The sequence below is a fragment of the Psittacula echo genome, assembly GCF_963264785.1.
Source record: "Psittacula echo genome assembly, chromosome: 2".
Classification (NCBI taxonomy): domain Eukaryota; kingdom Metazoa; phylum Chordata; class Aves; order Psittaciformes; family Psittacidae; genus Psittacula; species Psittacula echo.
In genome coordinates, this window is record NC_137737.1 from 33,898,594 (window position 1) to 33,913,052 (window position 14,459).

General features: G+C 42.2%; 1 protein-coding gene across 2 annotated transcripts in view; it reads left to right on the forward strand.

The window, feature by feature from the left end:
* SLC25A13 (solute carrier family 25 member 13) overlaps window positions 1-13,174 on the forward strand; it is a 100,094-nt gene extending 86,920 nt beyond the window's left edge. For both annotated transcript variants that reach the window (XM_080611097.1, XM_080611098.1), the window contains exons 15-18: window positions 7,286-7,424; window positions 11,160-11,318; window positions 11,399-11,489; window positions 12,375-13,174. In XM_080611097.1, the coding sequence (XP_080467223.1) occupies window positions 7,286-7,424; window positions 11,160-11,318; window positions 11,399-11,489; window positions 12,375-12,564 (579 nt within the window). In that variant the 3' untranslated portion in view covers window positions 12,565-13,174. The remainder of the gene's footprint in view (window positions 1-7,285; window positions 7,425-11,159; window positions 11,319-11,398; window positions 11,490-12,374) is intronic.
* The last annotated feature ends 1,285 nt before the right edge of the window (window positions 13,175-14,459 follow it).

Genomic DNA, 14,459 nt, shown 5'->3' on the forward strand with positions numbered 1-14,459 from the left:
ATATTGCCATAATGATAATTTTTAAAATACAGATATTTTTAAGCAATTGTTTTTTGTGATGAATGAGAACATTACCAGTCGGTCTGCAAGCTCATAGTAGGTCTTAAGTGTTTCCCTTGCTCATCAATGTGAGTTTACTCCTGTATTGGTAAGTTACAAACCTCTTAAATCAGGATTAGGCATCCAGTCTCTGGCACACTGGCTTTTCTGTTTCTCTCACTCTGCTTTTGTGTTGTTTTGCGTACAGTGTTGCAAGGACTGCAGTGAAAATTTTCTTTCCACAGTTCACAAATAAATCATCTTGAAGGCTGTTCTTAGCACCATAGATAAGCCCGGCGTGCTCTGCTTAGTTCCTATGAATCTTTAATGCTGAAATTCAGGTGAAAATCTGCAAGTAGTCAGTGAGGAAGAATGCATTTTCATTAACTATAACTGTAGCCAGAAGATGCAAAGAATTGCGTTTCTTGATCTTAGCTTCATGAGGCAAATTCCTGCATGTCTTAACAAGGTCCACTGCTTGTTTCTGTCTTGCATTAACAGAGAAAACCAAGGCACAGACAAATAAATCTTACATCTCATGTCAACAAATTAACAAAGGAAATGCTATGTAAACCCCTTTTGCATCCAGCTGAGTGAATCTCTTATTGATTATGATCATAATTATCCTGGTATTCTAGTCCAAATGAGTAGCTATTTGAGGTTCACTGAGAAGCTGGCTTGCATAGTTTTGATGCCCCTTTGAATTACTGAGATTAATATTCGAGTCATTCATTGGCATGTTAACGTGGTGCTCTAACTGTGCTAGTGACACAAACCAATTCATACTAGTACTCTACCAAGATAGATCTCTCTGCTCTGTGTTCCATTCTAGTTGCAGACCCGATGCATGAATCACTCAGCCTCAGCCTGTATTGTTGCATGGGGCTTTTCCAGTCCAGATGCAGGACTTCGCATTGGCTGATTTGAATTTAATGATGTTCTTGTCAGCCTGTTTCTCCATCCTGTGAAGATGTCTCTGAATAGCAACCCTGCCATATAGCACACTAGCTACTCTCCCAGTGCAGTATCATCCACCAATCTGAGAGTCTAGCTCATGTTCCATCTCAAAATCCTTCTTGTAGTCAAGGTGTACAACATCCATTGCTGTCCCCTCATCCACAAGTCTGGCAAACAGGGTAGTCAGCCGTGATTTGGTAAATCCATATAGGCTGTTCCTTACCATCTCTTGCCCTTCATATGCTTGGAAATGGCCTCCAGGAGCATTTGCTCTATAAACCTGCTAGGGACATAGGTGTGCCCAAACTGCTTCTAGTTTCCCAGATCTTCCTTCTTGCTCTTCTTCAAGATGTGTGTGATGTTCTTCCAGTCATCAGAACCCCCTTGGCTGACTTGACCTTTTGAAGGTAATAACAGCCTCACAATGACATCAGCCAGCTGTCTCGGCACCACTGGAGGTATATATTCTGGTCTCACAGATTGTCTATATGCACATGGCTTAAGTGCTCTGTCTGTAGGTAATGCTGTGCTGCTGCAGACTTTTCTGGTAAGCTCATGGAGCTGAGAGGCCTGAGGGCAGATTTTACTAGTAAAAAGCAAGGCAAAAGTGATTTCCTGCCTCCATGGAGCAACAGCCTCACAATGTATTTAGTTGTCCTTTTGCTGCTCATGTGCTTACAGAAGTCCCTTTTACTCTGCCTTTACATCCCTTACTGAGTCAAACTCCAGCTGACCCTTGGCTTTTTTAACTCAATTGCTGCATGCCCAGGCAGTGGTTCTGTATTTCTCTTGGGTAGCCCATGCCCACCTCTGCTTCCTTTTTACTTTCTGCATTTGAGTTCAGTCATGAGTTCCTCGTTCATCCATGCTGGCCTTTTGACTTGGTTGCTCAGCCTTCTGCGCAGTGGAATGGAACATCCTAGTGCTTTGAGGAGACTGTCCTTGAGGATCAGTATTATCTTGGTGTACCTCTGTATCTCAAAGAGTATTTTTTTAGGAGAAAATTGCTATCACGATGCATAGAGGTCTAGGTCAGATAATTTAGATTCTGTTCCTTCCCCACCAAGAACTAAAGACCAGTAGGTCTGGAGAAACAGAAGAGTCATAGTAAGCACAATTTAAAGTCCAAAGCTTCCTCATAGACTCACTCTCCCTTCACTGGGTGTTCAGATACTGGCAATTTTGTAATGATCTGCAGCTTAGAAATGAAATACATGTTAATTCCAGCAATAAAACTATTTGACACATACAGCTCATTAAGCTAACTGCTGGCTTGAACTCCTGTAGTTCTTTAAAGCTAGAAAGCAAATATTTTTTTCTGTCTTTGTCGAAAATTCTGAACTACTTGTGTAAATAAGGATTTTAAAACATTGTACTTCTCAAACCCCAGCTGCTTCTTTGGGGAGGCACAATCCAGCACTTTTGCAGAAGGAATTTGTTTCCTCTATTTGTCATCTTTCAGCCAGTAATTGTTGCTGTGAAAGCACCAATGCATGGAAGCTTAAGACTAGTAAATTCTTCTTTAGCTACAGATGTTCTGTAGATGACAGCTATTCTTAAAAACAGAGAGACAACATATCCCAGTCAGGGAAAATATAATTTAACGTAATGCAAAATGTCATTTGTGTTGGCACAAATGGGAAAAGATACATTTCTGGTTTTCAGTGGTTTTAATATGTTTCGTTTAGTTTCTGGTCACAGTTGAATGTTGAAGTAATTGTACAAGATAAGCTAATATATTTTCTGTCTCCTGCCTGTCTTACAGAGTAATATGCATAAAGTCCCGTTAAAGACAGTTAAATTTATATTCTGTTGGTTTCGAAAGACATCTTTAAAGTGCTCATGTAAATATATACTCTAAGTACAGCTACTTATTTTGTACCTCATAGAAACTCATATCCATAAAATATCTGCCATAAAGTGTTTAATAAAATGTTAATCCTTCTATAAATAATCATTCTAAATAGTGCTTTACAGTATAACAGACAGTGCCAGAGCATAATTTTGCACAACAAAGTTATTCTGTGATTCCAAGAAGACGGTAAGTAATACGTTAGTACATGATACTTCAGGGAAAGGATACAAGGATACGCTGGTTATGGTAACGTTTATGATTACAATCACTAGAAGGTATTTAGCTCAGATTTGTGCTGTGGCTGATATTGCCAACACAGTGTGCATTTCCAAAACTGGTGGAAAAGCTTCCAAAATTCTCTTCATTTATTTGATGCCTTCATAAACGGGCTTCTGGTGTGTTGACCTGGAAGGTGTAATCTCTGGTGACAGGATGTGTACCAAGCATTGATAACACCTGAGGCATTTCACCTCTTGAAGTTGTGGGTTTACAGCAGGATGATAAACATAGGAAACGCAGTAGTAAAAGGTTTGGGTTGCATTAATTTGCATCCACTGTGACTATTTGTGACTGTTCTCGTATGTGAGGGAGGACCTGCTCTTCAAAAATTTTCTTTGAAAACCCGAGAGAAAGAGCCTTTCGACTAGGAAGTGCAGTATTTCTTATCTGCAAACCGAGTCTGAGTTGCTGGCACAGCATTTGAAATTGAGCGGTTTATTCCTCTAACTTGATATGCTAAATCAGTTTCATATTTTGGTTGGTGTAAATATAGTTGAATAAAACCCTATAGCAGCTTTAAAGGCAATGTCATTTTACAGTATAAAAAATTACAGCCCTTGAAAGCAAATGCCGGTAATATTTGACTGACTGTTACAAAACCTGTTAGGTGCTGCTAGGGCTCCGATTCCAAAGGGTTGAGTGTGTAGTAAAACCCAAGAAGAATGCAAAATGATCAAGAAATGACATGCTGCCTATTGTTTGTAGCTATAGGATCAAAATAACAATTATACATGCCAAATAAATTCTAAACCTGTAAAGGAGAAAAAGAGGGGGTGGCTGTAAGTACAGGTGCCAGAAGCATTAAATAACCCTCCCAGACAAGGTGCACCACTGTTGTCTTGAATGCTGCTAGGTCCCCTCAGTCTGGCATTTTTCCCCCTGCACTAGACAATGTGCATTCACTGCAGGAGACTAGGTTAAGCCTGCGTCTCCCAGACCTGCCGGCTCCTTCTGCCCAACCCGACACAGAGGTGCCTTTGTCAGTATAATTACCCTCCCCTTGTAGTAGAAATAGTTTGTTTAGAGCCTTATTTGCAGGTAGAGCTGGTATAAGCAGGAATTAGCATGCTAAAGAACCTGCCCCAGCACTGACTTGGGCTTATTTATCAGAATCTTTGACAATCAGGGTTTTTTTTCCCTCCATTGGTTTATTCAGGAAGATACTATCCGAGATTAAGAGCTTTAAGGTTATTAAAGAGATTGAAGATGGGAGCCAACTGGCTGTTGTGTGAGGGAGGCGCATGTCACGGTGTGTAGGATCTCCCAACAATTTCATGCCTGGCAGGTCTGCACCTTGGCTGCCAGAATAAACGTGGGGTGGATGATCCTTACAGCTTTCTGGGGACTGATTAAAACTCCTTTTGGCTTTCAGCACGTTGTCCACATCAAAAAGGTGCAAGAAGTAAAATAAATGTTTCTTTTGCTTTTCAAGATACTGTGGCCAATCTCCCTAAGCCTTCCTAATTGGCCTAGGCTGGTTGCGGATGATTAACTTGAAGTTAAATGAGGCCTGCTTTTAAACATGCTTTCCCAGACTTTAAACGGAACGATGGGGGGAAACTTTAGACTGTTGTGATGCTGGACGGGAGCCAAGCTGGGTTATTATTAAAGTGGATCCAAGTTTTGATCCAGGTTTTGTTTACACTGAGCCAACTAAGTTGATGGACATCCCTCCCTCTCTGTGTGCTTGAACGTATATTATTGGTGATATTAACAATATGCTGTTTCTGCCCATGAAAAAGAGGCTTTTAATGAAGGGGGAAGAATAGTAGTAGCTTGGCTTAAGAGTTGCTCGCACTTGGAGTTTGCTGATTTCTGCAAGTTATTTTAACTATGTTATGATATTTCAGAGTATGAAAAAAATGCAGAGGAAAAAAATGTGCTCAGTGTTTAATGACAACATTGCAAAGAAAATAAAAGTAATGTGCCCTGAGGGCAAAGGCAATGAGGAGATTTGCTCTGAGGAAAAGCATGCTCTAAAAATACATCTTTGAAGAAACCATGTTGGTCTGTGAATGTTTTGTTAGTGCGTTTCATTATTTTTCTGTGAGGTGAATACAGTGCAGACATTTGATCATGTAAAAGCTGGGTCTTTTTAATGCAGAATTCGGTAAAACCCTAGTCTTCTCTTTTTATGTGAAGATTAAAGGTAAACTTTAAAATGGGTTTCTGTTGGGCAGGAGAGGCCAGAATTCTCGTGTCAATAATATACCAGAATACAAAAGATTCACCTTCTGTGTGCCCTCAAGATAAAGTGTATGGGCTTTGCAGGTAATTTTGAGAAGAGAATCCAGCCCAGCGTCGCTTTGTCCTGTGGCTGATAAACCCATTTGGCGTGGGCACATAGCAGAGCGGCTGCAGCAGCAGCACTTCGAGTTCCTTTATGGCATTTTCCTTAGTGTATCTAGAAAGACATAATGAGAACCAGCAACTGGCAGCATAAATCAGACAAATCCAGCAGAGCTACAAGGCAAAGGGTCTGAACAGCAGGACTCATTAACCTCCGAACGGACTGTCAGGGAAAGCAGTCAGTTCTCCATCTGGAAATGTCAAGAAATAAGTTGGGGAGCGCGGTGGAGAGCAGCTGGGGCTGGAGCAGGGCAGGTTGTGCTCAGCACATTTGATGACTGACTCTGTGACACACAGAAGGTCTGACTGGAAGATCTAATGGCTGGTTTTTAATAAATCTGTGTTTTCTCAGAGGCATTCTCTGACTGCAAACTGTGCTTATTAGCATCTCCTGAGAACCGTCTGGCAGGACCTGGTTTTTCCGTCACATATCCTGCTCACCCCCCCCGCCTTGCCTCGCTGAAAGGCAACTTTGCAGTTTTTCTGATACCTTGCAGCTCTTGCGTCTTTGCTTGATAACCAGCATCCAACTTGGATAAGCTCTATATTTAAACTGGTATTATAGTACAAGCTAGGCTTCCAGATATGTCCAGGCATATCATTAGATTTAATTGAATTCTGTGGCTATTAGCATGTCCCCTGTGAAATGTCTGGCACTGAGCCATGCCCCGGTAGACCTGTGCACAAGAAAAGTACAGTAACGAGGGCACCCCAGGAGGGCTGTGGATGAACCTCAAGCAGTTTCACCATGAATCCACTCTTGCTTCAAAGAAAAGAGGCTTAGGCTCATTCATGAATCGTTTCTTTCTCAAGCTTGAAAGATTTTACCCATTTTCCAAAGCCACCTCCTGTTTGTGCCTTCCTGCTGGTCTCAGTCCTGGTGTGTTCAGGTTCTGGTGTCCTCTGGATCACCACATTGAGGAAGGGTAGTCTGCAAGTCCCTTCTGCTGTTTGTGCATGGATATTTTCTGGTATTTTATTTTGGTTGACCTTCCCCAGTGGCTTTTTTGCTTTTCTCCCTGCTTGGAAAACAGCTGATGGTTTGCCACTACCCCAAAACTTCCCTTGCCAGTTTGCAACCCTCTTAGACTTGAGACCAGCTGTATTACTTGTAACTTTACTGGCTGTTTGTACCACTTAGACAAATAGATAGTAAGGCAAATCTAACAGTAAGAGCTGAAACTTACTTGAAACAAACTGTATCCCAGATAACTTGTAATTTAAAAATCACAAGTAAATGATCCTGTTAGTGTTCTGTGAAAGGGTTAGTGTTATGGCCTTGCTCTCTCTTCCTTTCCCTCTTTCCTACAATACGTGTTGCATTTTTAATTGCTATATCTGTGTAAATGCATGGACAGGGCACTATTTTCCCTGAAGTATTTATTGTAAGTGGGAATGAGAGGGGACAGACCTGTGCTGTGGCTTGATCTACTTCAGACACATCCTGAATGTCCACTACAGGTGCATGCCTACAGCGTCAGCTGTTTAAAACTCTGCAAAGGTGTTATCAGAGTTTACTCTGACACATGACATTTTCTCTGTTACCAGCAAATAACTACAATACTAGGGAGTGAGGGAGAACAAGTAGACAAGATAAATACAATGACAGAAATTACTGAACCAAGAAACAATACACAGACTTTCCTCAGCAGGAATGGATCTCTCAAAATTTTGAGGGGAGAAATTGCTTTTTCTATAAGCCCTTTGCAACAAAACAAAAAATTGCAATGTTGCTCTGTTCTCTGATGCTCAGTTTATTGTGTTAAATTTAATCATTCTCCAAACTTGTTCTCTTTTTCAACACAGGGTGCTAAGGCTTGTTTTTTGCGTGATATCCCCTTCTCTGCCATTTACTTCCCCTGTTACGCTCATTTGAAAGCTTCGTTTGCAAATGAAGATGGGAGGGTTAGCCCTGGAAATCTGCTCTTGGCTGGATCAATAGCTGGTAAGTGCCCAAATTTCTTTCTGCATGGCACTGTATGGCACCTGCAGTGCAATAGTTACAGCAGTGAGAACTTGGAAAACCTCAGAACTATATGCAGCTGTACTGAATTTTGCAACCTTGTGCTCAAATAACAGCAAGCTTTCATGCTGTAGATTGAGCTGAGGTTAAAAATATACTGTTAGATCCTGGTATAATCATAACATTCAGGAGGCAAAAGAAAGGGAAAGATTTAAGTGCTGATGTTTTGTTATCATATAACATCGTTCCTCATGAAGCTGCCGTGCTGGTTTTGGCTATGTCTGACTGACAGGTAAAGGTTTTTTTCAAAAGGTTTATAAATAAAATCATGGCATTTGTGAAATTCTTTGATCAAAGGAATCTTGAATTTTGGTACATGAAGTCTAAAAGCCATGCTAGCAGTACAGTTCTCTGAGTACAATGACATAACATGACAAAATGATGACAGTTACTTGCTACCTACAGTATCCCATGCAATTACCTGGTTTCCTGAGGATTTTACCGTTATCATTTTTTTAAATACTAAAACAGAAAAGCTTGAAAACTTTTCTGCTGTGCCACGGGTTGCTGATTCCTGGCGTACCCAGATGTGACAAAGGTGCCAGTGTGATCTTGAGCACTTACTTGGTTTAGTTTGCTACACAGCAGATAAGAGAGCAAAATCATGTTTAACTTGTCACAGATGCATTTAACTTGAGTGCGCCAGAGCCTAAGGGAAAAGACAGAGACACTCTTTGTAGCCTTTTCTTGCCTTTGCATCTGCTGCATAGATGCTTCCTGGCATGGCACCCAGCTTCTGCGCCCAAAGGGAACCACCATTTGGTAGCTGCCTTCTGGAATGTGCAGCTTGAGAGTCCTGCTCCTGCTGTGTCCGTGGTTTTCCCCTTAGGAAGCAAATGAGATTGAAAATTTGTGCAACAGGACCCTTGTGGGAGCGTGTAGCAAGCAGGAGGGCTCACATCTGCAGGTATTTCCATTGTGTTCTTTGGGGGCTGCTTGGTCTCTCCAAGCGGCAGCTGAGTTCTCCAGCATGGCCCCTTGACAGGCTGCTGTGACCTGCCAGCTGAGGAAAATGATGGAGTGGTGTGAATCCAGCATAGAGAGATATTTGAGCTGTGTATTCTCATTTGATTGAAGCTTTCTTCTCCCTGGGGAAACTGTTAGTGGGCGAGATACCCAGGGCTGTGTCTCTTGAGGAGCAGAGGCCTTTTATAGTCAGTATCTGGGCTTAGAATAGAGCTAAGGTCAGTTAGTTTGTCTTGTTGAAGCATAGAACTCTATATTCAGTAGCTCATAGTCCAGAGGAATCGACCTGACACTAGGAAAACCAACTGTGTTCAAATGACTGCTGCTTAAAACCCCCTTGTCCTGTTGCCTCCCCCACCCCAAACCAGAGCCAACCTCCAAGCCCCCCAACAGGAGCTTAGAGCCAGCTTATTTCTCACCCATTTTAATGGAACAAAACAATTTTTGAACTTTAGATCATATTTACAGACTTGAAACATAAGCTGGCATTTTTAAGCCAAGTCATTTCTTAGATTTTCCTATTTTTCTCTTTCTAGCCATTGTCAAGTGATTGCAGACTGAGATAACCATCCCTTTGAAGTTCAGGCACAGAAGCAGTCTTTATTGTTGCTGATATGGCTTACCAAACTAGCTCTAATGTGAATTTTATCCAGTGCTTCCTGTGAATCCCATCGGAGGTTAACTCTCATGAGCAAATTATAGTGTTAAAGATACAAAACTCATTGTACTGTTTACAAAAACAAGGAATTTATTTTATTGGGTACAAGTGAAGCATGGTGGGGGTGTATGTGTGCATTGTTTGGCCACGTGAAAGTCAAGGGGAAGATGAACCAAAGCCCCCATCACCTCTGAAATGCTGGCTTGGTCTCTGAGCTGATATCTTTGCTCTGGCCTGATATCTTTGCTCTGGCCGAGGATCTCGCCTGGTCAATTGACTTCAGAGGTGTGTGTGAGCTCTGTCTGGGTGTGGGAAACTCCACCTTTCCACAGCCCCTGCTGCTGGGATAATCAAGTTGGCCATGCTCAGATGTGCACCTGCATCCTCTGCCAGTGGGTATTGCTTGTGTTGGGTGTATTTTCTTCCTTTTCGTTGCTGTTAGGGACACACACAACATGCATGTCATCTGGCTTGACCTGCTTCTGGTTTCCCACTGTTCACTGGATGTCTCAACCTATTGTGTCACAGCATTTTCTGAGGTGATTGTAACATCAGCTGCAGGATCTCTCATTGATTTGCTGTATCTTCCTATTGCCTCCATTAGCTTCCTCCCCTTGCTCTTCTTTCTTATTGTCAGTTCCTGCTCTGCCATTTATCTTATTGTGATTGTAAGCTTCTCATGGCAGTGATCTGTAAATTTGTGTTTGTCTGTAAAGTCTTTTGTCCTGTACACATAGCTCCTAAAAATAGGAATAACAACGTTTCTAACTGCAAGATATCCTCAGTAATAAGGAATGAGGAATAAGGAGACCGAAGTCAACATGTAGTGAGCAGAATAGTTTCTAAGTATGTCCTTTGGTTTTCCTTGAAAACACTGGTTGGCTTTTGAAGGACTGAAGTCCGGCTTTAAATTGAAGACTTAACCAGTATCCTGGTGTGGGTAAGGCTAAGCAAAAAGGAATTTCAGTGTTTCTGGAGTTCAGAAACTTTTGCCAGGTTTTAGCACTTGCCTGTCAGGCTGACCACTGTGCAAGTTCAGCGTGTGAGTTATTTTGGGGGGGTCCAGGAGAGGAGGGGGAGGAGTTCTTATTTTGGTGATCTGCACACGCAGAGCAGCCTGCAGGAAGGGTGCTCTGGTGCTTGAAGCCAGACCATGCTGGTTTGGACAGACGTTGTTACAGAATTATTAAGCCTAAAAAAAAAAAAGCAAAGAAGATTTATGCATCTACATCTGACCAAGTTGGTTTGGAACAGACGCAGAATGGAAAAGTAATAAAACCGTAAGAGACAGTGTCTTCTGGGTACAGTCTCAGTGCTTTATTTTTTCTTTTGGCTTCTTTTTTTTCAGTTCTAAACATGGGCAGCCCCTGTTTGGATAGGGATGGTTTTACAAATACCACCCATTGGCAACTTGGTATTCTTTTACTGTCAGTTGATTATCTGCCAGGGTAAACTTAAATCTTCCTCCAAGTGTTCTGCTGAGGATCTGAGCTGTGGCTTTGCAGCCGAGCAGTCTGCCATGCCTAATGGGAAGAATGACCCTTTCTTTAAACCTTAGCTCTCATGCCTTGCTGAGCGTGCACAGCATTACCTGGTTCTTGGTGACATTGCCGTGTGAGGGGTTGGGGTATGTGTGTGTGTGCGCAGGCAATTCTAGCACAGTGTGCAGCCGGAATGCCAGAAGCCACAGAGAGGCGTGAAAAGGAAAGGGGAAGATCAACCTCACCTCCAAAAACTTTGTCCTTATTGACTATGCAAGTTTATGGTTAGCACTGAAAAAACCAACCGGTGCCTCCCAGCTTGTCAGGAAGCATGTGATAGATATGGTTGTTCCTTTAGGAGAAGCTCTTTCTGGGTGAAGCCACATCCACAACTGCCTCTTGTTGCTTGTTCTCCTTCTCAGCTTCTGCTTAACACAGTGTGTCTGGATTCTGCTGACATAAGAACAAAAGGCAGGGATACCCCTGTGTGAATGACGTGTAGCATATGTGACAAGTTGGTGAATGCCCACTGATGGTTTCTGTGTTGTGCAGGTATGCCGGCAGCCTCCCTGGTGACTCCTGCAGATGTCATCAAAACAAGGCTGCAGGTGGCTGCCCGGGCAGGACAGACCACCTACAGTGGCGTGGTGGACTGCTTTGCCAAGATTCTTCGAGAGGAAGGTCCGAAGGCTCTGTGGAAAGGAGCAGGAGGTGTGTAAGAGAGCTTTGATTACAAAGGGATTTCCAGTTGTGGGTTTTGCCACTGAGGACCTCTTTTCTTTTCTTTCAAGCTCGTGTATTTCGATCTTCTCCTCAGTTTGGTGTAACTCTGGTGACTTATGAGCTACTGCAGAGATGGTTTTACGTGGACTTCGGGGGAGTGTAAGTATGTGGTGTTTGAATCTGCCTGGTACCCTGAAGCTGTGCTTGGTACTGTGTGAGTCTTGGTGCTCCTCAACTTGTCAGAGTCAGGGTCTTGCTATTACAGAGGACACGTTGCAAAGGCTTTGTAAATACTGTTTAAGCCACTACACTTGGTACCTCCTTCACAGCAAAACGTTGCCATGTTTTACATCACCATTTCAAGTTGAGGACCTGTGCTAGTGTAAACAGAGATAGTGAGAGGCTAAATAATGGGCTGGGGATTTAACTGCAGGGGAAACATAAGCTGGCGATTTTTCCTTACTTCCTTTGTGATGCCTGCCAGGTCAGGATATGCTCTGCATTAGTCCTCATTAGTTTGGTGGAGGAGGTGTGCCCCTCATTAGGCAGGGCATTTGACATCCAAAAAAGTCTATGGGTGTCACCAAGACCAAAACCTGTTTATTGGAGCTTCAGCTCTGCTTCCTGTCTTTGTTGATGATATTGCTGTTCAGTGTGATCCCGAGAGCATCTGCAGGCCATTTATGAATCTTTGGGGACAGTAATTTGAAAGCCGCCACAAAAATTACTTAAACTCTGCTAGGTTCCTGGATTGGTTGTGCACTGCAGCAGAGACTTATGAACCCCTGCTCCCCTACATTGCAGTTTTGCTTAATGCAGTGCAGATTTTATCTAGATTTGACCATACTCAATCAACATGAAGGCACCTAACTGTTCTGAAAGGTTTTAAACCAGGGTATTTCTTACTGCATTTTAGCATTTAATTGAATTACTTACTGGGAGGTACACTCAGATGTCCCATTCAGCTTAGTTTATGGAGGAGATTTTTTGTGGACACTGATTTTACTCTATGGAAATTAATTTATTATTTTTATTATTTTACAGAAAACCAGCTGGATCAGAGCCAGTTCCTAAATCTAGGATCACGCTCCCTGCTCCTAACCCTGACCATGTTGGTGGTTATAAATTGGCAGTTGCCACTTTTGCAGGGATTGAAAACAAGTTTGGACTTTACCTACCTCGGTTTAAGCCATCACCACCTACCTCAAAGGCTGCTGCAGCAGTAGGACCCTAAGTTTATTGCCGTAGTTTTTTTGTTATTAGTTGGGAAAGAGCCACTTTTCTAATTGGTAAATACTTTATTCCTTTAGCTTCTCATAATGTAAGAGTTTAGCTTCATTTGAGTTTTAAGATAATTTTCATCTGAAACGTAATCATTTGTCTTTGTGCTTCCTTAACCAGATCACTGTGAAATTCTTACCAGTTGTTTTAAGTTTGGGACCATGAATGTATTTGTCCACATCTGACATGTGCTTGTGTTGGGAAGACACTAATTTTAGGTTCTGTTCGCTAGGGAGGGCTGGGTGAGAGCTCTGAACCAGATCATTTTATAGACAGTGCTCCGCTGCAGATCACCAGGGCGGATGTCGCACATCATCACTCAGATGGAAGAACTCAGTGGGTATCACGGTGCTCAGAGTGGAATGGTTTCAACTGTACATGGAAATCAGTGATAAACTCGATGTGTGTCTGTAGAGGTCAGCAAATATATACCTGGTACCTAAGTATGCCAGTACAGCTTTGACTTTTTAAATATGTACACGCACAAGGTCTGTTTCTGGATTGTATTATGAAGCTTTTATGTGGAACATGTTTTTGTAATGGAAACCACATTTATAAATGTTTAGCCGTTGTATTATGTTACTGGTATCAAAATGCTCAAAAGAAAGTGTTATTCTCCATAGTCTTTGCACTTTATGGCAGAACTTTTGGCATTCTACTACACATAACAAGGAAATTTCATAACTAGGTGCCTATCTTGGGTTGCTGGTGTTTGGAATTCAGTTTGTATATGCACTTCTATAGTAAAACGCTGCTTGTTTAAATAACTGCAATAGAAAATTCATGCACTGTATCAATGGTACCTGCCTTAACTGCTGGCTTGTAATTGGCAAATAGGTGGTTTCAGATTCTTATTTACTTCATTGAGTTTAAAGAGATTAAAATACTCTAACAGAAAAGATTTTACTTAATTTTTTGGTGCCTTGCACAGTGTTTCGAAAATTATGTATTTATGAAGATAGAAATAAACCTTTCAAACAGATGCACACATGGTATTCTGTTACAGAAATAACATAGTACATCAAATGTCTTGTTCAGCTTCAATTACAAAGTTAGGTTAAGATGAAGTTAATGTTTGGAACATGTAGGCTACAAAAACACCTGCAGCTTGAGAACAAATTCCCTTGTTCCCCTGTGTAGAAAAGACATCTGTTGGTGTAGGTGACACTGAAAAAAAGAAACCTTTCCTCACTCAAAAGCCAGGATTGGGCTAAGCTGTGATATGTTAACCCTGCTTGGCAGGGGGTTGGAATAGATGATCTCCAGCGGTCTGTTCCAACCCTAACAATTCTGTGACTCTGACCTTTACTTCTGGGGGGAAGGTTGATGAGTTATGAACAGTCTGACTACCTGGTCAGTTGAAAACACTGCTGGGTGTCTCCTGTGATACCTGTTACGACCAGGAAGAATTTGGTCTTGCTTGTCTTGGAGTGAGTGGTGAGTGCCTTCAGCAGTGACTATAAACTGAGGGAATGGATAGGCGCAGTGTCTTTGCAGAAGAATGAGTGAGGTATGTGGTGTTGAATTGTTGTACTATGACTTGTAGAAATACTGAAGTGGAAATCACTCTGTTACTCTATTTGTGTTTGGCTTAACATGAAAATTATTCTCTTGGGCCGATTCACATTTTGAAGTTACCAGTGAAATGGAATCGTGGCAGGATTAGCATCTGCAGTACATGAGTGCGAGGGGAGAAGATGACATCTGCCTGCAGCTGCATCTTGGGTCTGTCTAAGCCAGTGTGCAGAAGCTGTGCCGGGCTCTGACAGCTGCTGGCTTCCACCTCCCAACCCCATCATCCCAATCACCCCAATCTCCCCAGATGACCGCTCCTTCGTTTCAGAAATG